This window comes from Elgaria multicarinata, chromosome 1 (assembly GCF_023053635.1).
Source record: "Elgaria multicarinata webbii isolate HBS135686 ecotype San Diego chromosome 1, rElgMul1.1.pri, whole genome shotgun sequence".
Classification (NCBI taxonomy): domain Eukaryota; kingdom Metazoa; phylum Chordata; class Lepidosauria; order Squamata; family Anguidae; genus Elgaria; species Elgaria multicarinata.
Window position 1 is genome coordinate 98,938,142 of NC_086171.1, and position 27,383 is coordinate 98,965,524.

The following is a 27,383-nucleotide window of genomic DNA, read 5'->3' on the forward strand; positions in this document are numbered from 1 at the left end:
GTGGGTGAGGAGCAGCAGCACGGTGCTGTGGGTCAGAACTACCGTATGTGTGCCATGTGGCCTATCCAGTGACCTCTAAGCTTGCCCACCTACATGGGGAATTTACTGTGGTACTACTGCACCTCATACACCGGCATGGTGTAGCCTCCACTCCACATCAACTGTGGGTTCTCTTTCTGTAACAAACACGTGTTTTAAAGTGCTTTTGTGAGGTATTTTCTGGTTACACTTGCCTGTGTCTTGCACTTGTCTGGGTTTCGGGACTCAGTGTGTAGTAAGCCTGCAGTGCTACTCTGGTGGGCGTAGGACTGGCTTCAGCACTGCAAAGAGGAGCAGGATGTTGTTATTTATTATGTTGCGTCTGCTAAGGTTGGACCTGACAGGAAAGGAAGGAGTTAACCCTTCCTGTCAGCTTCACCCTCCACTGACCATGGTGGTGTGGGTGTGGGTGTGGGTGTGGGTGTGGGTGTGCTTGCGCTTGCTAATGCGTACCTCCACATGATTGCCTCTTTCAATAAGTGTAATGAATGAGTCTCGGTTCTCTCCTTTGACTTTTTTCTTTGCCTCAAGAACAACTAGCTGAAAACAGCCCAGTTAAACATGTCGACTCAGAAGTAAATCATATTGACTTCAATTGCACTTACTCAACATATGAGGGGTCAAGAATTGGGACTTGATTTGTCTTTTGTTTTAAAGTTCTGTTCATCCACTGCAGCGGACCTGCGCATATGTTTAATGGCATTAAAAAAACAACAACCACCCTGCTGGTTGTGGAGGTGGGAGAGAGAAGATCTTTTTGTCTTTTCCTGCAGTCCCCTAATTCTCTCCCCCCCCCCAAAACACACACACACACACACACACACACACACAGACACGTCACCCCAAGAGTTTTGGCTGGAAGATGCCGGGGCTCCTACCTGCTTGGTGCGAGGCTGACCTCTCCGCGAGCCATAAGCTGAGTGGCAGAGGTCAGTAGCAACAGCCAGGGTGCTGTCTTCATGGTGCCGGGTTGGTGCCACCTCCCTCTTCAACCCTACACTTTCCCTCTCCCTGGGCATCGTCGGGATTACCCAACGCCGAGGAGGGAGCATGGGATTTCTGGTGGCCATCCGGGCTTCAGAGCCTACCCCGCCATCTTCAAGGTGGAAGGTGACCAATCGCTGGTCACCTTCTACCAGGCTCCGCCCCCGGGTTGACCCCGGATTGGCCACGGAGCGACTTTAAACAGCAGACACGCCATGTTGTCCTCGCTCTGTTTGAAAAACTCAGGGTAAATCCCCGACTTTTTCAAAACACAGCATCGTAGGGGGCTTTCCCCCATATAGACAGCCCTCAGGAGCTGTGCATTATGTTGATTGTGGATGGGTGCCATTTCTAAGGTATGTCCTGGTGCTTTGGGGCTTGGAACAGGCTGGGTCAACCTTGGCAGGCTAGAGGGAAGGAGGGAGGGAGAGAGAAGGAAAGAAATAGTGCGGTTTCCCCTGACAACAGTGGTTTTTCCCAAGGCATGCACCACCTTAGCTGGCAACTTGTGCCATTAGGAGGACAAGTCTGAAATGTTGACAATCTGATTTAAACAGAATCATGTCAGATAACATCTCTGGGTAGATGAGGCCGTTCAGGGAGATCCCTGTCTCATTGCTGGCGTTGACCTAAGATTCAACTTCCAGTCCAGTTGGCTTCTGTACATGGAATGGTAGGAAGTGGGACGGCATCTTGCCCTTTGCCTCAGGCAGCAAAATATCTCAGGCCAGCCCTGGTAATCCACCATTTAACTGATAATTACCCCTTTGTTTCCAGATAAACTGAGAGTTTAGTACTGTAGATATTCAGTAATTCTTCCTACTCTCTCTGATAAAAAGACTTTGAAATAAGAATTACTTGTTTCCACAATGGAGGCATCAACACAGAGAGAGACAAGTGGCATACTGGGTCATGATAACAGAAAGATGTGCTAGGTTGTGTGAGAGAATATTGCAGAAATCTCACCTTCTGTTTGCAGCTGACTTGCTGTATAAATGTGGCCCCCAGCTAATGTCACTTTCACAGCTTGTAGAGGTCACAGCATAAAGCAGCAATATTTCCATCTCTCAGGCCACCTGAGGCACCTGTGGAACAAAACTGTCCCCTCTCAAGACAACGCCATGAGGAGATGGAGAGAGCGCCATGTTGGCCCTGGTTGGTACATTCGGCTGGGAGCAGTGAGTGACTAGTATGGTGAAGTGGTGCAAGCCTTTCCTCTCCATCATGCAGACCACCTTCAGTCTGAACAAGGTCCCCAGAGCGAGCCTCTGTCTGGGTTGGTATCTGGGTCTGACATTCCTGGGCAGCCCCTTGGGCCCCAGGACAGATGCCTGCCCCCGCCCTTAATTTTTTGTCTGGCCTGACACTCCAAGCAGTGCCAAGTAGCTGGACCTAGTCAACCTCTTAATTCTCCACAGTGGTCCCTACCTAGCATTATACTGGGATATTGTGGGGGCATTGAAGTGTGAGAAGACACAGCTGCCCAATGCTGCTTGGAGCACTGCCACCACAGCCTGGCAAGCCCAGCGGGGGCTACTTTGCTCAGGGCCCCTTCAAAGCTGAAGCTGACCCTGGCGCCCAATCACATGGAGGCCAGGTTTGAATTATTTTCTCCCTCCAAAAATAGGGTGAAGAATCAAACATGTTGGACCTCCACGTAATTGAGTGCTCAGACATTTTCCAGCTACTGAAATCTCCATTCCAATTGTTCCCATTCTCGACTCTAGGTGCTTCCAGAAGGGCAGCATAGAGCACTCCTGAATCACTACTCTTCCATTCTAAGGTGCAAGCAAATTGTTAATTTGCTTTCCTTCCTAGAAAGGGCATAGCACTTTTTGTAATGTTTATAGCTTGATATGTTCCTTCCACACTTGTGGGCAGCCATGTGGTTTGGGGAAAGACAATGAATCCCTTCTATCTGCTTTCCTTCCCAATACATTTGCAGGTGTGGCGTCCGCAGAGCACAGAAAAGACTGTGGTGTTCTTGGATGTATTGTGCAGCTTTGTTTTGTTGTTTGTTTTTGAGGCAAAAAAGAGAAAGGGTGCAAAAAAGAAAAGGTTTTAGTCTGGCAGAGTCCCGTTGCCTCTAGAATAGGGGTGTGGGGACTTACTATTTTAAGCAAAAGGAGTGGCGAGTGAAAGCCACTTGCTCTCCTGCCTTATCACACTGTTCTGCTTTTAAGTGCAGTTTTCTCCCTGCCAAGGTCAAGAAAACAAGATTTTGAAGTAGCCCTTTTTTCTAGTTGTCACTGGTGAGACAGGGATTCACTTCCCATGCAGTAAGAAGTCCTAACAGAAAGGGTAGGACTTGCCACAGGGACACCATCTTAAGCGCTTCACCTTGTACCTCCCACCCAAGTAGGATAACTAGGTCCTGGCAGAACGGGCTCTTGCTGAAGAAACAGCTGCAAAGAGGGTGCAGCTAAATGTAGCTGGTGTTCTTCATATCAAGGTTTGAAAAATTTGCTATCAGACCCAAAATGTGCAGTTGTAGGGAAAATGTGCCGTTCCAAAAAAGCATTTGCGCAGTTCAAAAACTCAAGTTATACTAAAGATGTATTATGTACCTGATGTAAAAAGTAACTGATAACAATGTGAAAAGTAAAGGGAGTAGTCCAGGCTCTTCTAGAATCCCAGACCACGATCAAGGGGCTGTCTATATGTGGAGAAAGCCCCGGTGTGACTCCGCCGTGGCGTTATGTTGTTTATATGACACAGAAGCCACTGCGGAGCCATCCCAGGGCTTTCCCCTAAAGCTCCAAAATAAAAAAGTCGCCAACTTACTCTGACTTTTTTCTCTGGAGCGAGGCGATGACGGTGCATCTGCCATCTATTGCTGCTCCAGAGTCATGGTGGAGGCGCGCCTGGGCAAATGGCAACCCCTGATTGGTTACTATCTGCCCGGGCAGGGGAGAGGGGGCAGGCCAGTGAGCCAAATGGATGCTGGAATGCCTCCGTGCTTCCTCCGGCGTGGGGAGAAAGAAACACTTGGCGAGGAAAGCCCCACCAGGTAAGGTCGGGGAAAAACAGGGAGGGATGCATGTATGTGCAGCAGTGCTCTTGTGGCACAGCGCAATGGAGCGGCAGAGCATGGAGCGGTGGCGCACAGAGTTTAGACTCTTCTTCTCCTTTCATATGGCAAGTCTAAACTCTGTCATGTCCTAGACAACAGCGATTTCTCTTTTTAGGGGAGGGGCCTTTAAATTTCCCAGTCCATTTTTTCTTTACAAAGTAACCATGCATTACACACACACACACACACACCATAGTAATTTTATTTTAACTTTTCACATACAGAGAATTGCATATTAACAGTCCACACTATAAGGTCCAAAATGTCTTATTTGGGGCAGACCAACAACTCCTCCTCCTTCTTCTCTTGTATGAAGCTTAAATATTAGTGCAGTTAAATTCCCAGTTCTGAGGATTTCCCCCCAATATATGTAGGCTTCTAAATATGATGGAATGTAACTCTGAACAGCAAAGCATGTGCACATAAGGAAAATGTACAGGTGTGTTGCAGGGGTGCACGCATTATGTATGAATTGCAATCACATACAACTGTGCAGTTCCAAAATTTCCTTTTTAAAAAAAAAAAAGCCCTGCTCCATCCACTCCATCCGATTTCCCCCTCCGTTTTCTTACCCTACCCCCTCCCACCCACCACCCACCCCCACACAAAGGGCAAAATGATTTCTTGAGCAGAAAGGTCTGCTTTATACTCATCCTGTTTCTGGCCTTTCTAGAACAAGACGTGTGTCTGGTTGCAGGCCTTGCTAACATGAGGGGAAGGAATAGGTGAAACAAGATAGGAAAACAGAAGGTAGAAGGAAAAGAGGAAGACCAAATAAGAGGTGGATTGACTCCATAAAGGAGGATACAGGCATGACGTTGCAAGATCTGAATAGGCCCTTCCACACGCCGTAGTGAAGGCGCGTGCATGCGCCCCAACTACGCCCCCAAAACGATAGTGTGTACCAGCCTGAAGAGACGGAGGCGGCGGTGGCTGGGGAATCCGGGCGCGTCTGCCGCTGCCCTCCTGCTGCCTGGGTAAGACCCGGGTCGGAGAGCTCATTTTTCCGCCTCCGCCGAGCTCTCCGACCCTCTCGGGCTTTCCCCCCTCCGACCCGGGTCCCTCTTACCTCGGCAGCAGGAGGGCGGCGGCAGACGCGCCCCAAGACGCTGCCGGGATAAGAGCGACCCGGGTCGGAGGGGGGAAAGCCCGCGAGGAAAGCGGCGCGCCTCCTCCTGCTGCCACCGCTGCCTCCTCCCCTTTCCTCGCCTCCTCCTGGCGGCTCTTCCGGAGCCCCGGCTGAGGCGGGGAGGCAGCGGCGGATTCCCCAGCCCCCCCCCTCCCCGCCGGCCTCCTGCTGCCTGGGTAAGAGCGACCCGGGTCGGAGAGCTCGGTGGAGGCGGAAGCGGAGCTCTCCGACCCGGGTCGCTCTTACCCAGGCAGCAGGCAGCAGGAGGGCGGCAGCGGCGTGTGGAAGGGCCCAGGGTGGTTTATAACAGATGTGAATGAAGGTCATTGATTCATAGAGTCACCATAAATCGAAGACAAATTGAAGGCACATAACTAACTGACTGTAAAATTCTGTGAATGAGGCAGGGCGATGGCGTGATAAAAGCCTTTTCTGGAAGCCCCCAACATTTCAACTCGTCTTCTAATGGGTGTTTGTGGAATTATTTCAAGATGAAAACCCTACCCGATATTTGTGCTATCACTGGTGTGGAGGCAGGGTATGTTAAAATGGTGCATCCAAATCCATAGGGCAGAGCTAGTTTCTCTCAGTAGTACATCATCTAGCCTTTGCCTCCTGTCCAAAAGATGTTTATACTGCAGTGGAGATATAAAGGACAGAGCACTAACATGGTGGACCAGGGAGACTGTGTAGGGTTGTCACCTTTTAATCTGGCAAGCTGTAGACTGTCTAGCCAGTCACCGCTTCAGTGGATTATTGCAATTGTGGTTTAATCATGAGCAAGTCACATTGTTTTAATTATTAGTAAAATACAGAACTGGAAAACAACACCAAATGCCTATAGTGTCATTATAACATTTTACACACAGACATACAGCATTCTGTTTTCAGAGTATGTCTAGCAAATGAAATTATAATTCTGAATTACGTTTATTCAAAACAATTTATCCTTACAGCTACTGCTTCTTTTTTAAAGTATACCTGGTATTTCCCCACCCCAGCAGAAACATATTTATAACATTTAAGGCTGGACTGATTAAAGTTTGTTTGAATTCTGCTTTCAAACACACAACAATGGACAAACTCCTATCCATAGTATTCCTTGTTCACAAAGCTTTCAAAATTTGAACAGTACATAATATTGATGAAGAGGCAGCAATGCTAAGCCTAGGGGGGGACTTCAGTCCTGAGAACAGATTCTGCTGGGATTCTGTGTAGGGCACACAGGGCTAATCTACACAGCACCTCAGGGAACCGGTGGGATTAACATGCTACATCGGCTTCTCCGGTGGGGGCTCCATCCTGCTCGAGGGTGGGGGAGCAGCACATTATTGCTCGCAGTTGATAATCACTCAGTGATCAGCAGACCTACTTAGATCTCTCAGAGGTCATCAGTGTTGTGTTGGTTCCACTTGACTGCTGTGAGACCATCTTAGCCTCACACTGCCTTCCCACTAAAGCAGAAACCCTCCATTATTGCTGTCCATCATTGGAAATAATTCTCCCATACTATTTTGCAGTGTTGTTAACAGTGTTTACAAGACTTTTTCTTTCTTTTTTGCTTGTAAGCAGGTGTTGGTAGGGGTAAAGGGCACCAACTTATTTAGACAACGATTCTGCTCAGAATCCGGAGTTATTTCTCTTCCCTCAATTTGATTATGCTCTTTGGAAATGTGTTGTGAAGAGATCATATCAAGGACCTCAAATATCTTTCTTAGCGTTATAAATAACTGTGCCCACCTTCTTTGGATTGGGGCTGCAGCATTGGGGGCCGCTAAATGCAAAAAAAGGGGGTCCATGGATCTCTTGTGTCGCATGTAGTTTGACCCTGAATGACACCAGCAGTACTCAGCCTCTGTTTGCTCATTTTGCTGTGTATGCAAAACTGCTTTCTGTTTGTGAAAAATAGATGACCATCCTGCAAGGAAAAAAAATCACTTAGCTATATGTTGTCATGTGATTCCATCTTGAAGGTCTTATAAAGCGCTCTCATCCATGCCTGAAATAAACCCCATGTATAAGTAGTGAAGGACAGTGGAGAAGTATGAGGAGTTCAGTGGATTCCATTGGCTGGGTGGATAGATTGACTGACGGACCAGGTAGCATTTGGGAGGGACCTGTGCAGAGTGCATTTTTCCACTCATGGTATATTTGCACTGGTCCTGCCAAGCAACAGCATGACTTGACCTGCTCAGGCATCACCGTTAGGAGTGAGATAGATGAAGGCACGAATTAATCTGTCTCTTTTCAATATTGGCCCTAGTGGTATGTGCGTGTGCACACCTGCGCCATTTGGAAACCCCTACAGGCACCAAAACATTTGGGCTGCCACCTTGAAAGACTAAATCATCATCATCATCATCATCCCTCAGCTGTTTACAAGGGATTTTGGGTGCCCAGCTTTGTACAGGCAGAAATGCAGTCATGCTTTTAATTAGTGACGTAAGTTTTAAATGCAGACCTCTGATGCTTGACTCAACCGTGCCTTCACTGTTTCTAGCACAGTAACTTCACAATGGGCCACAACACTTAACAGGTTTGCAGCCAACGTTTCTTGAAAAAACAGCATTTTCACCTGTAAGATGACAGCTGCCATTTAAAGAATATGGGGTTGTTTTCAGAATAGAAGAAGAACATCTATGGCAGCTGGTTGCGTCCGCAAACCATAGTGCTCTAATTTCCACCCACTTGACCAACCGAGTCCTACGGACTAAAGTTTCCCTATGGCTCAAGATGAATTTCCCCAAGATCTCTGTCGGCTTTACCGTGCTTGTTACCCACTTGATAAAAATCTCCTTTAAGCTACTATGACAGGGTGCTTAAAGGAGGTACACAGTAAAGGATAGCTTGAGAGAATTATTTATTTAATGAAGGTGTTGATTCTAACGCAAAAACAACTAAACATCAAATTATCATTCTTAAACATCAACATGTTTGATATTAACCATTCATAGCCACTTAAAATACCTAGCGATTTGGCTTGGCAACAGGATTATAGACATTTCTCTTCTTTTTAATGAAGAAATTGCTGATCTTCTCGTAAATGTCTTTGAAGCACTCCCTGGAAATATGACCGACCCACTTAGAAAGGTAGGCCAGCTTTTTCCTTGGCACATCTCTTCAGATTTTTGGATGTTCAGCAATACCATTGAAGCACACTCAAAGGTATCCCCAATGATGTCCTGGGCCATGGTATCATCAAGGAGTCATGTGCAAATGGCACCATCTGCTGGCGATTGTTTTTTTCTCACTAATGAGAAGCCAAGAGCACAGTTGCTGCAAGGACTTGACATATCTCCTGTTTGTATCAATGAAACCTGCATAGGGGAACACTCCTTGTGAACTGTGTCCTTCTAACTGATAAGCAAAACGAGAATATATGCAAATTGTGAGTTCATACTGAAGACAACTCATTCAATTCAGACTAATAATAATTCAAAGCACCAACCTTCTTTGAATCTGGAACTATTTTATTAGCATTACATGTACAATGCCGTACTCAACACACCTCTGATAAATAGCCAGATTAGGTACATTATTATAAATAAATTAAATATATACCACATTGAAACCACAATATAATTATGTTTTATGTTTTAAACTACCCTTAAGCTTCTAAGAATGTATTTTTAATGTAAGAAAATTGGTGGAGTGATGTAGTAAACACTAACATTCTATTTCAAGACATATTACTCAGAAGTATAATTTAACTCATAATTAAAGTCAGAGCAGGAATTCTTGACTGCATCATTTTGATATCCAAGAAATGTTTTGCAGCACTTTTAACTGTGGGCTTATAGTTGATAATACAAGAATATAAATTCTTTAAATTGGCATGAATGGGAATGAATGAAGTGAAACGGGGCTTTGGATACAAGCCACAGTCTTTACATTCTGTTGATAGATACAAAATCTTGCAAACCATAGTTCTATTCTTTTTAAAGTTGTTACCTTTGCCATTTATTTGGGAAGAATTTACCTACATTTTTCTGAAGGAGCAAATATTTTTAGTATCTAAATCACAAAACTGCATGGAGAAGAAAATGACCAAGAAATAAATATAGTAAGTGATATAAATATTACAGTACCAAATCCCATAGGGATGAAATATTCCCAAAGTCTTAAATGGTTTCAGAAAACACAGTATAATCATGGATGAAATTATACCTTTGCTTTTACGTAAAGAATTCTGTTAGAATAGGAAAGTGCTCTATAAAACAGCTGTCATTGAGGGAAAATGCTACTTAATTACAGCTGAAATAAGATTTTGGCTAAGTTTGATTTTTGCAACCTCAGCATTTGAGAAACTGAATGGAAAATTAATGTCAATGCTAGTTCGAAACAAAAGTATTTTTGTTAACTGATTTTTATGACTTTAAATACTTAAAATCTAAGTTTCACAAAACTATTCTTTGAAGCAGAAACAAAAAAAGCCTCCTTTCCAAAGGCTAAGCATTGGCACAAAGCTAAAATCCATCTCCAACCTGGATCTAAAATCAAAATATCAAATTTTTGCACTCATTTGGACATTTTGGGATTTTTGCATAGCTGCGTGCAAAGCATGACATCCTGGAACAGAATTTCCACATGTACATTTAAAAGTTGAGAGTTTGAGATGTTTTCCCACTAGTACATTTCAGCTCTACTACTGTAACAATAATTATTTTATTTCGTGAAATAAACCTTACTTAAGAAAGGTTAATAAAGGACATTAGACCCAATGGGTGCCAGCAAGCGAGCTGTGCATGCACTACAATGGGGCAGGAGAACCTCCTGGTAGATTGCGTTCAAGGCAATTAGTTTGTACGAAGAAAACAAAACTCCAAGCTCTGGTGTAATAGGCAGATATTTCTCACGCGACGTGACAGTCACCAAGGCATTTTCTCTTCCACCTGTAGGATGACAGGTTTCTTCCAGAGGCAGCATGTTTTATTTTTGTCCATGTAGAGGCCATCCTCAGAAACATGCTGAATACTATCAGAGAAACTACCAACTTCACTCGCCGAAAGCAACCGTTTTGCTCAGGCTGTTCTTACTGACAAAATACAGCAGCTTCTGATGTCTGACATACGCTCACTTTTCATTCCCCTTCTTCAGATACTTCATGTATTAGTAAAGACAGTTGGAATCCTATGGAAATACCAAAATTTGCAATTTAAAAGAGAGGCATTCAGGAGAAAGCTTGCATGGTCTCTTATTCCAAAGTCTTCTTTGGGTGGTCCATAGAGCTCCATTACACCTACTTTTTTTTTCCTGATATGCACCCGCAATTTTGACCTCTGTTTCATTAGCGCAGCAAGTGCTGGTCACTTTCATGTGCGTGTGCTGTTGTGCTATTTCACCTTGTTGCTTGTTCGCTCTCCCACTCCACCCTGCCCCACCCACTCCTTCTCCTTCCCCCTCCAGTTCATTGGTTCTTGTCATTGATGGACATTGTGATGGATGTGGCCACCTTCCCCCCTCGCTCTGGCTTTGTTGTCTAGTAGGGGCACCTCATCAGAGCTCCGTTCTGTTTTCAGATAACTGCTTCATTGTAGTCTATGGAAATTAACCAAAATGCTTACATCTCTGTCATTTTTAAAGCTAAAGAGATTAACTTTCACACTGTGAGAGCTCTTAAGTAGGGCTTTAGCCATGCCAAGTTTGAAGCAGATCGGCTAATCTGTTATTTTAAAGGGTTTTTTTTAAAAAAATTGAGGTTTAATTTTTTAAAAAAACTCACACACCACACTGCCATTTTTAAAGATAAAGAGATGAAACTTGACACCATGATAGCTCTTAAGTAGGGTTTTTTTAGGCATGCCAATTTTGAAGCTGCTCTTTTGATCCTTTGATTTTTTAGGAATTTTTATCCCCCCCCCTCGAACCATTTCCTTCCATAAACACACACACTTCTCTGATTCTGCATTAATCCACCCCTGCACATTTATGGATGGAGCTTTCATCCTTTACCTCCCTCCATAAATGTGCAGGGGTGGATTAACACAGAATCAGTGTGTGTGTGTGTGTGTGTGTTTGGAGCGGAAATGGTTTGAGGGTCAAAAATAAAATCAATGGGTGATGCTTCAAACGTGGCATGCCTTAAGCGCTATCATGGTGCCATGTTTCATCTATCTTAAAAAATGACGGAGGTGTAAGCATTTTGGTTAATTTCTATTGAGGGTGGGGTTGGAGCAGCACAAGCCCGTTTGTTTGACATGGTGTGCTGGAGAAGAACTTCCCCACCCTCCTCTTTCATCAGCAAGACCTCCCTTCAAAGCACATGCACCCAACAAAGGACATAGCAGGAGGCCAACAATACACGGGGTGGAAGAGTTCTTTAATCTCGCATGGAGGAAATAAGCCAGACTTTTCCTGCTCTAGGAAAACACAAAAAATGGAGGGGAAGAGGAAGAGTGAATGCAGGACAGGCACAACATCATGTGAGTACTGCACTGCGAAACAGCAAAACAGGCATGACGAGAGTGAGATAAAACACTGGTGTGATGGAGCCCATAATCTTTACCTTATTTTGTTTGACCTGCATGAAAGTCCATAACCAGCTTTCCTCACTAGTGGCATTTCCAGATGGGGTTTCAAGGCAACGGACAGAAACTAGTGATGTCCTCATAATTAATACAACACCTATAATCCTATTGCCAAGCATAAGTATCGGTACTAGCAGAACCATATGATCTTATAACATTATTTAATGTCCACAAGATTTTACCTATTTGTAAGGCAATCTTCCTTAGGGAAGTTATGATTTTAAGTCACAAATGAAAATTACTGTTATTGGTGTTTATTTAATTGTTTTAATTGTTGTTATTGGTTTTTTGCATGTCTTAATTGGGACAAATCAGGGGGAAACTGCACCCACTGGCCCCAACCTGTCTATGGTCCTGTATGCAAAAAATTTTTTCCATGGAATGTTCAAAGCCCCAGATACTTTTCTAATCTTTCCATGGTTGCTCCCACCTTAAATACTATAATTATGTGACTTTCTCAGTTTTTGCTCTGGACCCTTAGTGAAAAGATGGTATATAAATATTTTAAAGAATTAAATAAATGTCCAGATCCAGCAACCAGGAAAAATAATTTATGTCAGTATTACTCCATACAGATGAATCCCACAGAAACCTCCAACATGACTTTTCTAAGAACCAAAGGACTAGGAACATGTGCTAGGGAAGGCAAGAAAGCATCTTGATTCATGGAATTCTGCAATAATTATAATTTTAATTCATAATTCTGGCCATATTGATTCCTGGACCCCCTGCATATAGATGAACAAAAGGCAAAACATATGAAAGTGTGCAGCTACATTATGCTGAATTGGGACTTTGGCCCATTTTGTCAAGTGCTGTCCACTTTGGTCACCAGAATCTCAGACAGAGGTCTTTCCTAGTTTTGCTACCTGCGATTCCTTAGTTGGAGATGTCAGGGAGTATTCTCACATTCACTGAGCTATGATGATCCCTGCCCTCAACTATGATCCAGCAGTAAATTAATTTTCCAAACAAATAAAGATTGGGACTTTTCCATAACTTACTTGATTAAATCAGGTGAGCAGAACTTTGGAAACTGTGGTAACTGCTGTAAAACACAGGTTAAAAAAACATGTCAAGTCACTGTACCTGCAAACAATATTGTGCCAGCCCAAAATTACTTTGAATTTCCCATGTGAATTTTGAAACACAACATACCTGGCAGGAGTAAATGTCTTTGCTGCAAGAGAAAGAGAAGATATTAGTACTTAGAAATTAAGGATGCAATCCTATGCACAGTTACCAAGGAGTAAAATTTGCTTCTCATGGGAATCACTTCTGAGTAAACATGCACAGAAATGGACTTCACATAATTTTGCTTATATTCGATTTTCCTATCCATTATTAATATGAATACACTTGTACTCTGTAAAGCGCCATGCATGTTAATGGTGTTATAGAGTAAATAATAGTAAATATTGCTCTGATTAACACCATCAATCTTATAACTGAATGGGCATGGGATGGGAGACCATGAGCATCATCAGACAGGAGGGGGGGAATCACATTTCCTTACTGTCGCTTCCCCCCCCCCTTCTATCCCATGATACTTCCTCTTTCTTCACACGGGAAAGAAAGAGGAAGTGAGCAGTAACCATGTGGTCCATTCAGTGGGCATTTTTTTATTATGCTGCTTTTCCTGCACATAGCAGGAGATGGCAGCACATTTCATTTCAAAAGTAAATATCTGATTTAAAGAGGTCTTATTTGTTGCAGAAAGAAGACCAAAAGGAGCAGGAGTTCCGCAGGAGGTGGACATCGTCGTCAAAAGGACCCGTGAAAAACTGTGAGTGGCCAGTAATGAGTGTGCAATAAAACACTCATCTGATGATGCTCAGTGTTGCCCATCCCATGCCCATCCAACATTTTTTTAAATTCGCATGTTAAATGCAAATATGCATTTACCATTGAATCTAGTTTGGCCATTTGTACATAGTATTTACAGTTTTGAATCAAATTCAAACTGGTGATCAACCTTTATAACATAGGCAGGATCTACAATACTGCTTTATAATGGTTTGTAATAGTAGTGACAACTGTTTAGGCCCAGGACACACTACATATACAGTTTTCAAACCGTTATCAAAGTGTTATATCCTGCTTGGTGTCGATCTGGTCATGAGTCAATCTCTTTTGTTTTCTGGGATTAAGTGCCATCCCCTGAGGTGGTTGTGGGAACACTAATGCCATGTGTAGAACTCAGCATGGATAATTTAGATGAATAATAATAATAATAATAATAATAATAATAATAATAATAATGCCTTTTTTCAAACAGTGTATTTTTGTCTCATCCTAAACCAGCCTTTCCCAACCTGGTGCCTTCCAAACTTGTTGGCTGGCTGGCAATTGTGGGAGTTGTTGTCCAACACTAGGTTGGGAAGGCTGCTGTAAACACAACTGGGCATAGCCTGACAGTAGCAGATGGCGGAAACCTCTCACCTTTTCTCCGAAGACGCTTTATGAGCCAAATAAGGAATGATCCTACTGATAGGAAGGAGGCTCCAATGGCTGCTGGTCCAATTGTCAAGTAACTCCCCCAAGCCTGAGGAGCTAAAGTTTGAAAGTCTGAATTAACTCAGTTCTGCTTGTCATGAACTTGATATTCTAGTCAAAAGCCATTTTTATTTTATTTTAATTACTACACTTTTATACTGCCCAATAGCCAGAGCTCTCTGGGTGGTATACAAAAGGGCATTTTCCTGCCTTTGCTTTCTATTACTATTATCCCCATGGGTAAAATTCTGTTTATGGCCAGTTCTTTATCTTCCATAACTAATATAAGTGTTTTAAAGAAAATAAGTGCTTTAATAAGTGCTTTAAAGAAAAAACATTGGAAGAAGTCCTCATTGGAGTGTTGCTATGCCTGGGGCCATGTGACCCTGGGCCCATGTGACCCTGGGCCCAAATCCATTTCCTAGGGCCCCAACTCTATTCTCCAGGCCCTGGAACTGTCAGCAGGAGAAGGGCCTACAATGAAGGTTTTAGTGTGCAGTACATCATGTACCTGTGACCCAAGCTGTGTAGGATTTTAAAAGAAAGCACAAGTACTTTGAATTGTACGCAGAAATAGACTGGCAATTAGTTAAGCTATTTCAGAACATGTTAGTTTTTACTTAGTGTAGTAAACTAGTTTTCATGTAATTCCTCAGCCACACCCTATGCTGAAGCTGGTTTATTACCTCTTCTGGCTGCTTGTGTGAACTATCCACTTGGAATCTAACTTAAAGAAGAGTATAAATATATCAAAATAAATAAATAGGTCAAAGACAACTCTATTAAATACGTTCAGGGTAAAAGCTGCAGTCCTAGCTTTGAAGAAAGTAACTCCTCCCAGACTTGAAGACTCACCTTTTTCACATTTGGGAATTGGCTCTGACCATTGGCCCATAGATGAGCACTGAATTTGGGGTGATCCTCTTAAAGTGTAGCCCTCCATACAAAAAAAATTACAGGTTGAGTTGAAGGTCAGTTCTGTGGCAGTCTGGGAACAATTCACAAAGCCTCCTTCAGGCTGTTGCACCACTTCACATTTCACTGCTGGAAAACATTGACACCTACAGTTAGTTTGGATGTCACTGGAACAATAAGATGCTGTAAATACAGAAAATGAATCTTGTGGTGCAGGTAAAGCCAATGGCCAAAAGGAGATGATACCTTCACATTCCGGCTCCTGTCCATCCCACTTTCCAGATGCACCACACTGGAGCACACTGGATCCCTTCAGATCAAACCCTTCTTTACAATCAAACTTGCAGGATGTATTCCAGGCAAAGTTCCCAGCTGGGTGAGAGCAGTTCAAGAAGCCATGAGCAGGAGGCTGTAGTTCACGACACTCTACAACTGTAAATGGCAGATTAACTTGCATTAATTACATTCTGGAGTGAAGAAGGGGATATACTTTATACAGTAATGATACACATGTAATGATGAGTTCAGATTTAAGGTTATTGTAGATGGAAAAGATAGCAATAGGTCAAGAGAACTAGTAGGCTGGAAGTTTTCAAAGACAAGATGCAGCCTATGCGGCAGGGTCTTGCTATTTACTGTGTTATCTGTACAGCACCATGTACATTGATGGTGCTATATAAATAAATAATAATAATAATAATAATAATTTCCACATGATGGAATTCAGTTAGAAAAAAAATACTGATATGAAGCCTTAGTAAAATGCCTGCTATTATAATGGGCAGCAGTTTTGGGGTGGACAGCATGTATGTTACAGGGACTCCTGGAACTCAGAGCAGCTACTTGATTTTGACTAAGGGTGGAATCCTCCACATGTTTAGAAGAAAAAAAATGTCCTAGAAGTTCCAGAATGCCCCAGCCAGCCATGCCGGCAGGGCATGCTGGAAGTGGTAGGACTTTTTTCTGTCTAAACGTACGGAGGATTGCACCATAAATATACAATGTTGTTTCAGTCAGGGATAGAAGTATGATTTAACCTAGCCTAAATCAGTGGAGTAAGAATCCAAGATCTAGCTGTGAATCTTTCAGATTGTTTTTTCCCCCTTTAGACCCTCTCATAGGTGGTTTGAATCTTACCTTCACATTTAGGAATTGGCTCTGACCATTGGCCCACTGATGAGCACTGACTTCGGGATGATCCTCTTAAGGTGTAGCCCTCCATACAACTAAATTCACAGACTGAATTGTAGGTTGGATCTATATCACGATGGGAGCAGTTCACAAAGCCCCTTTCAAACTGATGTATTGCTTCACATTTCACTGCTGAGAGAGATACAGTTCACACCTACAATTAGTTAGGAGGTCACAGGGACACCATAAATTTAAAACATGACCGCTATAGTGCAGACAAAGGCAGTAGTCAAAATGTAGTGGCACACATTCTCCATGTCATTTTCATGAAAAAAAATTACGTATTACCTTCACATCCAGGAATTGAATCTGACCAGTGTCCTGTTGATGAGCATTGAATTTGGGGTGATCCTCTTAAGGTGTAGCCCTCCATACAAACAAATTCACAGGTGGAGTTGAAGGTTAGTTCTGTGGCATCATGGGAACAATTCACAAAGCCTCTTTCAGGCTGAGGTATTGCTTTACATTTCACTGCTGAAATAGATACAGATCACATCTCTAAGTAATTCAGTCATGTTAAAGGGAGGCCACACAGAGAAATAATGAGCTCTGTGTGAGCAGGCAAGGCAATGACACAAACCCATTACCTTCACACTCTGGCTCCTGTCCATCCCACTCTCCAGATGCACTACACTGAAGCCTGTTGGACCCCTTCAAGAGGAAACCTTCTTCACAAGCAAAGTTGCAAGATGAATTCCATGAATTTCTCAAGGGGTGGGAGCAGTTGAAGGATCCATTGGCAGGATTCTGTAGCACAGGACATTCCACAACTGGAAATACAACGGAAGTGTATTAGATTTGTTTATCTTCTCCAATCAAGAAACACAATGACTTGCGCTGAACCTAAAGTCATTGATTCTTTAACTAACCACTGGGGAAGTGATGGTATTAAATGAGAATACGGTAAGGGATTGATAATGGAACATAAACCTATTTAGTTTACTAATTTCCTCAGATCATGTTCATCCAACATGATCATCTTTCCAATCTGACAACTAACAGAAATTACATGTGGGACATGCAACAAAATGTAGTGTTCAGCCAGTGCTCCAACCATGCCTTTCCCTAGGATATTCCACTCCTGTTCCAACTGCCCGTCCCCCACTCCGGTTTTCTATTTTTTGCTCTCAACAATCGATGAACACTCGGTGGCCAGTGACTATGCTCAGTCCTCACTAGACGGTTTAAGGGGAGGGGGAGTAGCTCCACCTTCCCCCTGCCCTGAAGGGTTTTTTAGAAGGTTTGTTCAGATCTTGGGATTTCCCCAAGGCTGCTGATACCTCCCTCTTGTGCATGGGTGTTGTTGTTCTGGCTCAGAGAATGAACTTACAGTTAGTTTGGAGGATTTGAGAGTGGATCAGGTTATCTTCTTGAGTCATACTCTTGTAACTCCAAAAGAAACTAGCACAAAATAATCTTCTTGGACAACTGAACAAAGCTTTTGTGACATTGCATGGCTAGGAAATAATATTTTACATCGCCTTATCTAGTTCTTCCTCTACTTCAAACGCATTAACCTTAGGGGACCTGCATTGTCTTTCAGTGACTTAGGAACTTCCAAATCCTCACCTTTACACAGAGGAGTGGGTGCAGACCAATCTCCAGAATGGGTGCACACTACTGGTTCCAGCCCAGTTGATTTGTAACCATCCAAGCATTTGATGTTGCAAGATGAGTTATAACTGAAATTTTTCACTGGATGGCTGCATTCTAAGGTACCTTGATCTGGTTCTTTCAGGCGGTCACAAGTAATTACTACAAAGGAACAGAAGCAAAGAGTTCATGCAAGCCACATACACTAAATTTACAGAATTAAAAATTCCACTTAGTGATGAATTGGAATTGACAGTGACCACTTTGTGCATCTTGGAAAGAATTATAAGATTAATCATACCATGTTCGCAGTCACGTCCATAGAATCCTCTATTGCAGTGGCAGGTATAATTATTAATAGCTTCCACACATTCACCACGACTGCTGCAGGAATGTGGCTTGCAGGAGGCTGTGAGAAAAATCAACAGATTGTAAATAATTTCATAATATTCTTTGACACAACATGATCTAAGCAAACTGCTATAACAAGATAGTGGAATAGGGCCTTGCCTCTGAAGGTGATACCTTGAAGCACAACGGGCTTACTACATTGTAGAACACATTTTCTATCTTGAGCATCATTTTTAGGCTTCCCTTGCTCTTTTTTAGTTCTTCTCCATTTGGTTCTGCCCATCTTCTTTTTCTGCTTAGATATTATACAAATCTAAGGGGTAACATATCCCCCAATGCAATGAACAGGAGAGAAACCCACAATTTGGAATTACAGGGGATTCTCTTTTCTCATTGTCTTTCTTTTATGTAAAATTCTTAATTTCATCAAAATTTGGTATGGCTTCCACATGTAGCCCCATGTCTTTGCTTATTACTAGAATCATAGAATCGCAGAGTTGGAAGGGGCCTACAAGGCCATCAAGTCCAACCCCCTGCTCAATGCAGGAATCCACCCTAAAGCATCCCTGACAGATGGTTGTCCAGCTGCCTCTTGAATGCCTCTAGGTACATCTATATGCATTTGTGTAGCTGTTCTGGGCTAATTTACAGGACTTCAACATATAGACACCAACAACAGTCTGATATATCATCATTATCACCATCATCATCCTGTATGTAAATCGCCCTTTAGAATGTTGAAAGCAGGTTGAGTTGAATTGAACTGAATGAGTTGGATCAGATTTTGTCCCATAGAACAGACTTAAGAGTAGAATAGGCTAACTTGAAATCCCATTGGTTTCAGTGGGTCTGCTCCAAGTACGACATCATTATTCCCATTTTATACATGTAGAGAACAGTGCTGTGCCTATGGCCATTTAATGAGTTTATGACATGGTGATCCATGCTTTTAAGAGGGTGTAGGAGGGAAGGGGATGCTCAGCAATCTGCTTGCCACAGAGCACAAAAACATGCCTTTTTACATATAATAGAATCTGCCAAATTCTCTGAATTTCAGCAGACTTGCTCTTGAAAAAGCAAGTTACTAGCAATTTTAGTTGCTTAAATATTAATCAAAAGTATCACACCTGTATAGCACAAAGCTTTTTTCTTAATACGGCAGTCTTCATCGTTCCACTTCCCTGCATCTTTGTATCGTTGGATGTAGATTTCCACACAGTCCTCATTTTTCTTTCGGTTGTTTGGTTCACCTCTTGCCCAGTTTTTAGCTTCTTCAGTCAGTGGCTTGTTTGTTCCAACCCATCTCCATTTCTTGTTAATTTTTCTGATCCCAATCCAGTAATTACCTCTGTCAATGTTTGCATTCAAGTAGTCAATTTCCTCTTTATTTTGAATAGCAACCAGGTGTGTAAAGTAGGTTTTACACCATTTTTCTGCTTCAGTGTAATTGTAAGTCATATTTTTGGGTGAAAAATTGTATGTCCAGCAGGTGCTGTCCTTAAATAGTAAAAATCCTAGAAAGAGAAGATGACAAAAAGTTGTTATGTGTGTTGGGGGAAGATACCTGGACTGTATTGAAGTCCTGGTGTTCAAGAATAGGCTCCATGCTGGAGGAAGAAGGTAAGAGAGACTGAGGGCCAAGCCGACAGGGAAACTGTAGCAGGAGCTTGAAAATGGAAGAGGTGGCAACTATGCTTTCCCAGTGACTGATCCAAGAGAAGGACAGTACAAAGCCACCAGCCACACAGCTGCAAATGCTCCCCCAACCAAGAATGGAGGCTCTAGTTTGTTTAGGAGGTAAGCCTATTTGTAAACAAGGACATACTATCTAAAAAATGGAAAGGAAATGGGGTGTCTTGGCCTATAATTGTCAGAAAGAGGGAACAACCAAGGATCTCCTGAGCTTTCAAAGAGGTAGTGGGAGCATGACAGCAAAGAGAAGAATGGTCATGGGTGATAAATTCCTCCTTCTGAGGCCTTGGGCAACTAGTTGGGGGAGAGGCTTAAGAGTCTTTTCTGAGGGTTCACTCCACAGTCCCACACACACTATGTATTAGTTTACTCTCTGTCTTTAATCAAAGATGGTTTCCAATTTCTGACATTTTAGAATACTTTAAAACAAATCTCTGCAAAAGTAGAGTGCTTTTTCAGTGAAAAGAAAACCCCAACAAGGAATGTTTCTTCCATCTAAATCTAGAGGATTTCCCATCTCCCAGACTCGACTGGGCCTCAAGAGACTACTAAATGGTTTTGCCAAATACTGCGAGAAAAATTTGTTGACAATTAACTATTCAAAAACCAAAGTGGTAGTTTTTGCCAGGAGGAAGGTAAGATTCCCCTGGTCCATGGGGGGAAACAGAATCAACCAAATTGACGCATATAAATACCTGGGCATATGGTTTCATGAAGCTCAAAACTGGAGGGCACATGGCAAACACACCAAGAGCAAAGCTGAACAAACTATCGGTGCGTTATCCCGATTCTTCTTTGCGAAAGGCGGGAAATATCTACCGGCAGCCATCCGGGTTTACAAAGCTAAAATAGTGTCTCAGACTCTGTTTGGAGCTCCAATATGGTTTCCACACTTCAAAAGTTCTCTTGAAGGAGTGCAACATCTGTACCTCAGGCTTATATTCGGAGTCCCTAGATGTGTTTCCGGTGCTGCCCTCAACTTGGAGGCTGGACTAAGTACACTAAAATGCCAAGCTTGGATATTCACCATACACTACTGGCTCCGCTGTCACCTAACGCTCACTCCCAACTCCTTGGTTACCAAAGTCCTGTTAGAACCCTCCGAATCTCACTGGTCTAGGGCAGTGGTGCAAAAAGTAACCTCAATAGGGCTATCCCCTTTTTTCCTGCTATCTCTGGACTTGGACAGTGCTAAACAGATCACCAAATAGAGACTACTGGATATAGACCACCAAGAGATCCGGGGAACTGCCTGGGGACCATGTTCCCCCCAATCATTGGGTCTCCCAGTCCCTTCTTGCAAAGACGGAATGCCATACCTGGGTTTGTTAACCATTCCCAAATACAGGAAGGCATTCACCCTAGCAAGATTTAAGGTCCTCCCCTCCAAGTTGCTGGAGGGCAGATATAAGAAAATTCCATCCAAAAACAGATACTGCCCATGTAATAACATCGAGGTGGAATCCATTCTGCATGTGCTCTTCCATTGCAATTTTTACCAACAGGCAAGGAAAGACCTATTATGTCCTATTATGCAACGTCTCCCTGGACGATCCCCTGAGTCACTCCTGATTAGTCTATTTCAGGGCTCCAGTAAATCTACCACTGAGCAGGTGGCCAAATTCCTGAATTTGGCCATCCGCACCAGATATTATATGGATGTTGATTGCGCTTAAATCCACAGATTAGCAATTTTATTATCAATATATCCCTCCCTTTTTCACTATGTTAGGCCCCAATAACCCAATTCTGTTCCCTTTTCAGAAACCAACAAATAACAATCTAGTATCTTTTGTGGTTTTGTAACACTCCCTCTTTTTTATCCCTACTTTGTACTGTTTTATATAATGGTGTATCTTCTTGTTTTATATTGGTCTGTTGACTGTAAATAAAGAAATACAAAATAGAGGATTTCCCACTTTGAAACATATTCACTTACCATAGATGATAATGGGCAGGAACCAAAAGGCATTCATCCTGAGCTGCTGCTTCTTTTTCACTTGGGCCGGCCTTGCAGAATTAACTACATAAAGTAAGGAAGCACAGTGTAGCACATCATTTAAAACAGATGAGCAGTTACTGGTTTTTTAAGTACAAGAAAAATATATTGAGGTTGAACATTTGGGACACATTTTTAAGCTGCATTGTTGTTATAATTCTGCTTTCAGGAATTCTAAGTGGCAAACATTTAAATCATATAACAATTGAGATACAAGATTATAAACATCAATCTGGAAATCAAAATCAAACTAGCAATTAAAATTCAAAGCCATTCCAATCTACTTTAAAAATTCTCTCCCCCCACCCCCTTAACAATTTCCCTAAAAGTTTATCTCTAAGTAATAGCAGTAACACAAGCTGTTCGGGGAGGTTATGGATTCACCTTTCCTGGGGTTCTTCAAGAGAGCTGGACTTAAATCTGTTGGATTTAACAGATTTAAGGAAGCCCTTTTCAATACAAAAAATGCAAATTGCACTGGTGGTGCACTCATCCCTCATGAATAGTTATGACTCCCTGTTGAATATATGCTTGATGGTAAACCCACCATTGCTGTCACCTTATTGTGTGAAATACCATATATGTTTCTATGATTTGGCAGTGTAAATATAGGGCTTTGTAGCAGAATTCTCAGCAAATTTTGGCTTCAAGAGAGAATGAATCCTGGTATTATTTAGATGGTCTTTCTACTCAACTTTCCCTTTGGCATCTTATTAAAAGTAAGAAGTATAAAAATGCTTTCAAAGCCTTTTTTTACTTACCAATAAAGGCTGTACAACTCTATGTCTAAGAAGCCTGCTGGTGCAGTTGCCTTGTAGAGTCTGTTTTCCTTGTAAACTCAATATTATAGGTTTTGGTCTAAGATATGACTTTCACTTGCTGATAGTTGCTTTGGCTTTGACCCTGTATCCTTTATATAAAGAGTAGCTGTCTCATGCACCTTTGGAATTCCATGACGTCTCCAGCAAATGTTACTGGAAAGAAAGTGAGAATTTCCCCAGGCAGGAAAAAAAAAACATCGAAGTCCTTGAAATATCTGTGATGTTAAAATAGCCAGTCAGCCTCCCTGCCTCTTCCGTTTTAAAACATTCGCCTTGATGAATCTCTGTGCTGGGTTTTAATTCCTGGATGCAAATGTTTACAGTAGAAGTCATAAAAAATGATGTGTTCCTTTGTTGGTGTAGCTGTGCTTTGGACTGATGTTATCTTCACACGAGAAAACTTTTGTAAACTGCCCAGAGAGCTTCGGCTATGGGGCGGTATATAAATGTAATTAAATAAATAAATAAATATGTCTATTCTAAACTAAGAAAACTCACATTTTGGAATCAAAATAAGTATTTCAAATGCACAAATAATTTCTTGTTTTCAGAATTTTTACAAATATGTTTACAATTGGCTCTCAAATTCTTAAGAGTGGGTTGGATGTTGTAGCCACTAACCTCTGTTCCAGCTAATGGAGGAACTTTCCCTCCGCTCTCGAGACATCTGCACTGGTATCTTGACATTACTGCACATAGTGAATTATTGCTTGAAATGTTAGTTCCATGTCAGAATCTGTGGTCAATGCATAATGTTCTTAGTTTCTAGAGTGGTATAGAGGGAAATTACTAGATTCCTTCATCCAGGTTGGGCTATTGCACTTTGCACACACTTGGGACTGTGTCTCTGGAACTCCAAGCTCTGTGTGGACTGACTCCATTGCTTGCCCAGATCTTCTCCTCAGCCTAATGACTCATGCCCTAGTACCCATCCTTACAACCATTAAAGGTAGGTTAATAGGTTAAAGGTAGGTTAGTAGGTTAAAAGGCAGCACATCCTAATTACCCACATGTTTAGTTTTTAATCGGTTTTTAATGCTTTATGTGTGTATGTTCTGTGTTTTAGAGTTTTAAATTTTGTATACTTGTTTTTACCTCAATTTTAGAATTTCTGTAAACTAGGGTGACCAACTGTCAGGATTTCCCCAGATTTGTCCTGGTTTATGTTCTTTCCATGGTGTCAGGGGGGATTTTCTATAATTTTCAATAATGTCCTGGAATGACACACCTTCCTCTTTAAGGCTGCCATTAGCATGGCAGGAGGGAGCGACATGCTTTCTTGAGGCACATCATTCCCCCACCCCGAGCTCCAATTGAGGTCTTAAAGGGGAAAGTGGGTCATTGGTGGACATTATAGAAAAGGCCCCAATTGGAGTGGATGGTGGTGGTGCAGAATGAAATCCTTTCCCCTCCTCCACTCCAATCGGGTTCTTTAAGGTGGCGGGGGAATAACGTAGTTTCTGCAGGACTCAGAAAGCTGCTCCCCCACACACACACTAGGTGTCCTCTTTTTTGGTTTCCCAAATATGGTCACCCTATGTAAACCTCCCAGAGAGCTCCGGCTATTGGGCGGTATAGAAATGTAATAAATAAAATAAATAAATAAATATTGCAGATAGGGAACTGGGGCTAAGAGATTATGGCTTGCCTTCAGTCAACTGATGAGATCTGAGCCAGAGATTCCAGGTTCATAGTTGTGTGTCTCTCTTAAAAAAAAAAAAAAAACTAATACATTAACATTAATAACAATTACAAACAATAGAACAGTTAATTGCTGCTAATTTCATTCCAAATATAGTTTTTCAGATGGTTCATATGAGGGATTTATTATTACTTGAGATCATCTAAATGTGTCTTTGCTTCTACGATGCGCCATATACACTTGGTGGTTGTCTTCAGTTTCTGGCCTTTTTATTGTGGTTGCTAGTAAGACAAGACCACGTCTTCATAAAGTTATCTGATTCCTTTTGTGTTTTACCACTCTTAATTTTTCTGCTAAAGCAATGTTTCTAGTTTGTTTTATCAACTGTCAATTAAAAGAAGTACATGTTCATTTCCCCCCTTTTTTTGTTATAATTTGCCTTGCAGCTATAAACATCAACATTAAGATTTCTTAACAAGAGAGATTCTCATTTGGACCAGCAAAATTGAGAGTAGAGCTGTTTTCAGATTATACTAGATATTTTGTTACAGTATTTTTCTGCATTCCTTAAATAAGTTCATCCAGTTTTTTTCTACCACATCACATCCCCCACCACATACAGAAAAAGCTTCTGTTTTGCTACATCCCTTCCAACACATAGGTTTGACAGTACATCTATCTATCTATCTATCTATCTAAAGTATTTATAAATGGCTTTTCTGCCTACTGGGGCCCTAAAAGCAATGTACAATTTAAAATAATATTATAACAGTACCAAATGTTGGAGTGTGGTGTTGGAGGAACCCAGGACAGTGGTTCTGGGCAACTTTCATGCTGAGGCCGTCTCTGGGGCTCTAGCTCGGGACTTTATGGCCTCCATGACAACATAGGGCTGTCTCAGTTTGTCATCGGCCCAACACATGAAGCAGGGCATACCCTTGATTTGGTTTTTGCTCCAAGCTGTGAGATGGGTAGTCTGAAGATTGGGGGGTCCAAGTAACCCCATTGTCATGGTCAGACCATTTCCTGGTGAGATTTGAACTCACGGCATTACTACCCTCCTGCAAGGGTGGGGGACCCATCCTGATGGTCCACCCCAGGAGACTGATGGAATCCAATGGATTCTTGAATGCTGTTGGGGATTTTCCAGTGGAGAGAGCTGGTGATTCAGCTGAGGCCCTAGCCTCACTGTTAGATTTCTATTCAATTTCTTGAATTTTGTTTTGGAGGTTTGATGATTTATTTCTAACTCGAGGGCTTCATTCACTGTTTGGGAGATATCTCTGACTTTTTCAATTAAGCCCAAGATTTTCCTTTCCAAAGGTTTGATTGTGCCTAGTCACTGTGCCTTAAATTCTTATTTAAGTTATTTTATCTGTCCCTTGTTAGCCATTAACTCCCAACCCTTCTCCAGTGACTTTGGATATTTGAATGTCATGTCAGGGGCCTTCACCTTGTCCAACTGGATCATGTTTGAGAGGTCATTCCTCAATCAGAAATATTTCAGACTGGGACTGGATCTACACAGGGGATTTACTCTGGTATTTCACATATGATCATGGTAGATGATTCCCACCCCCACTTTTTGCAGCAACCACAGGTTTTCATGCCATAAACCCTCCCATTTTTACAAAGTTGTTTTGTTAACAGATTTTCCTGTTGCGCCAGCTTCAGTGTGATATGGGATTCTGTGTGACCTCAGCTTGCGATACTGGCTTTGGCAGCAGCAGGTGGAGAGAAGACCCATTGTGCCATGCCCGGCAAAGCCTGGGCATGGGGAGGGATTTGTGGGCGGAGCAGTTAAGAGACGTGGCCATCCTTCATTGGCAGGATTTCACGCCACTATGGCTGGGAGGAGTTTCGGCCTGTTATAAGCCGGACACTCACCCCTCCAAGCCCTCTTGCTTCTGCGGCTCCCTCCCTCCCTCCCCGTAGACAGTGTGAATTTGTTAGTTGCCAATAGGGGGCCGAGTAGGATTTTTTTGCTCACGTTCTGAATTGGACATGAGTTGTTTCGCCTACTCCACACTGTAAGACAGCTTGGGAGCATAACTAGGTCAATTTGGCTGCGAGCTAATTTAGTCACCTAATTCATGGCAGGTAGGGAAGGGCATCCAGAGGGAATTTAATGGCGAGCCTCCAAGGCACTGTTACAGTGATAGATGATTCCCAAGGGCTCCCAGTGTTGAGCCTTGTGGCCAGGCTGGGGGATAAGGACCACCTTTGAGGCCAACCTCTCTCACCCACCTTGAGCCTGGGGGCATGGGTTGGGGGTGACAAGGGAAGGTCTCCCCACCCCACGAAGGGGATGGACAGCAGGGCGGCGAAACTGAGCGCCACCCGCTGGGCCAGGAAAGCTCGCCCTTTACTTAGAGAGGCCTGAATGCAGGCCTGGCTGGATGCCCGATAGGAACCCTTTGCAGATCTTGAATAAAAGTGGCCCAGTTTAAATCCAGCATTTGTGTCATCTCTTATTTCTTGCATCCGCCCCACAACAACACTATGGGGAGAAAGTGGAAGATGCATCAGCAAAGGAAGAACCTGAAGAGAGGAGTTGGAATCACCATCCATTGATTGTGTTTGGTTTCCCCCCAAATCAGCCTTACTCCCAAGAAAGTTGGCATGTTGGTTTTGGGATATTTTTTTTTAAATCCCCTTCCATGCAGGTATGCATATTTGCATAAGATTAATAGAACAACTAGCTGAAAACAGCCTGGATAAACATGTCTACTCATAAGTAAATCACAATGTCTTCAATTGCACTTACTCAGCACCGGAGGGGAGAGAGATGGGGAATTGAGAATTGCTTTGCCTTTTGTATTCAATCTCCCCTTATCTGCTGCAGCAGACCTCTGCATGTTTAATGTCTTCAAAGAATGAAGCGTCTCGATATTTTTTGTTTTCAATCTCCCCTTATCCACAGCAGTAGAT

General features: G+C 42.6%; 1 protein-coding gene across 1 annotated transcript; it reads right to left on the bottom strand.

The window, feature by feature from the left end:
* Window positions 1–8,192: 8,192 nt before the first annotated feature.
* Window positions 8,193–23,507, bottom strand: SELE (selectin E). Its single transcript, XM_063129963.1, has 11 exons — window positions 23,432–23,507; window positions 21,930–22,013; window positions 19,426–19,812; window positions 17,924–18,109; window positions 16,942–17,124; window positions 16,643–16,828; window positions 15,410–15,595; window positions 15,104–15,292; window positions 14,195–14,305; window positions 12,911–12,932; window positions 8,193–8,286 (listed from the first exon to the last, which is right to left on the bottom strand). The coding sequence occupies exons 1-11, from the start codon at window positions 23,505–23,507 to the stop codon at window positions 8,193–8,195; spliced, it is 1,704 nt and encodes a 567-aa protein (XP_062986033.1).
* Window positions 23,508–27,383: the final 3,876 nt, after the last annotated feature.

Excerpts from the sequence above, each read along its gene's own strand:
- SELE (XM_063129963.1), bottom strand. The coding sequence starts at position 23,507 with ATGTGCAGTAATGTCAAGATACCAGTGCAGATGTCTCGAGAGCGGAGG. Across the intron at positions 14,306-15,103 it reads AATTCCCAAATGTGAAAAAG|CTCCTCAGGCTTGGGGGAGT; the intron begins GTGAGTCTTCAA and ends TTCAAACTTTAG. Across the intron at positions 12,933-14,194 it reads AAAGCGTCTTCGGAGAAAAG|CAAAGACATTTACTCCTGCC; the intron begins GTGAGAGGTTTC and ends TTTCTCTTGCAG.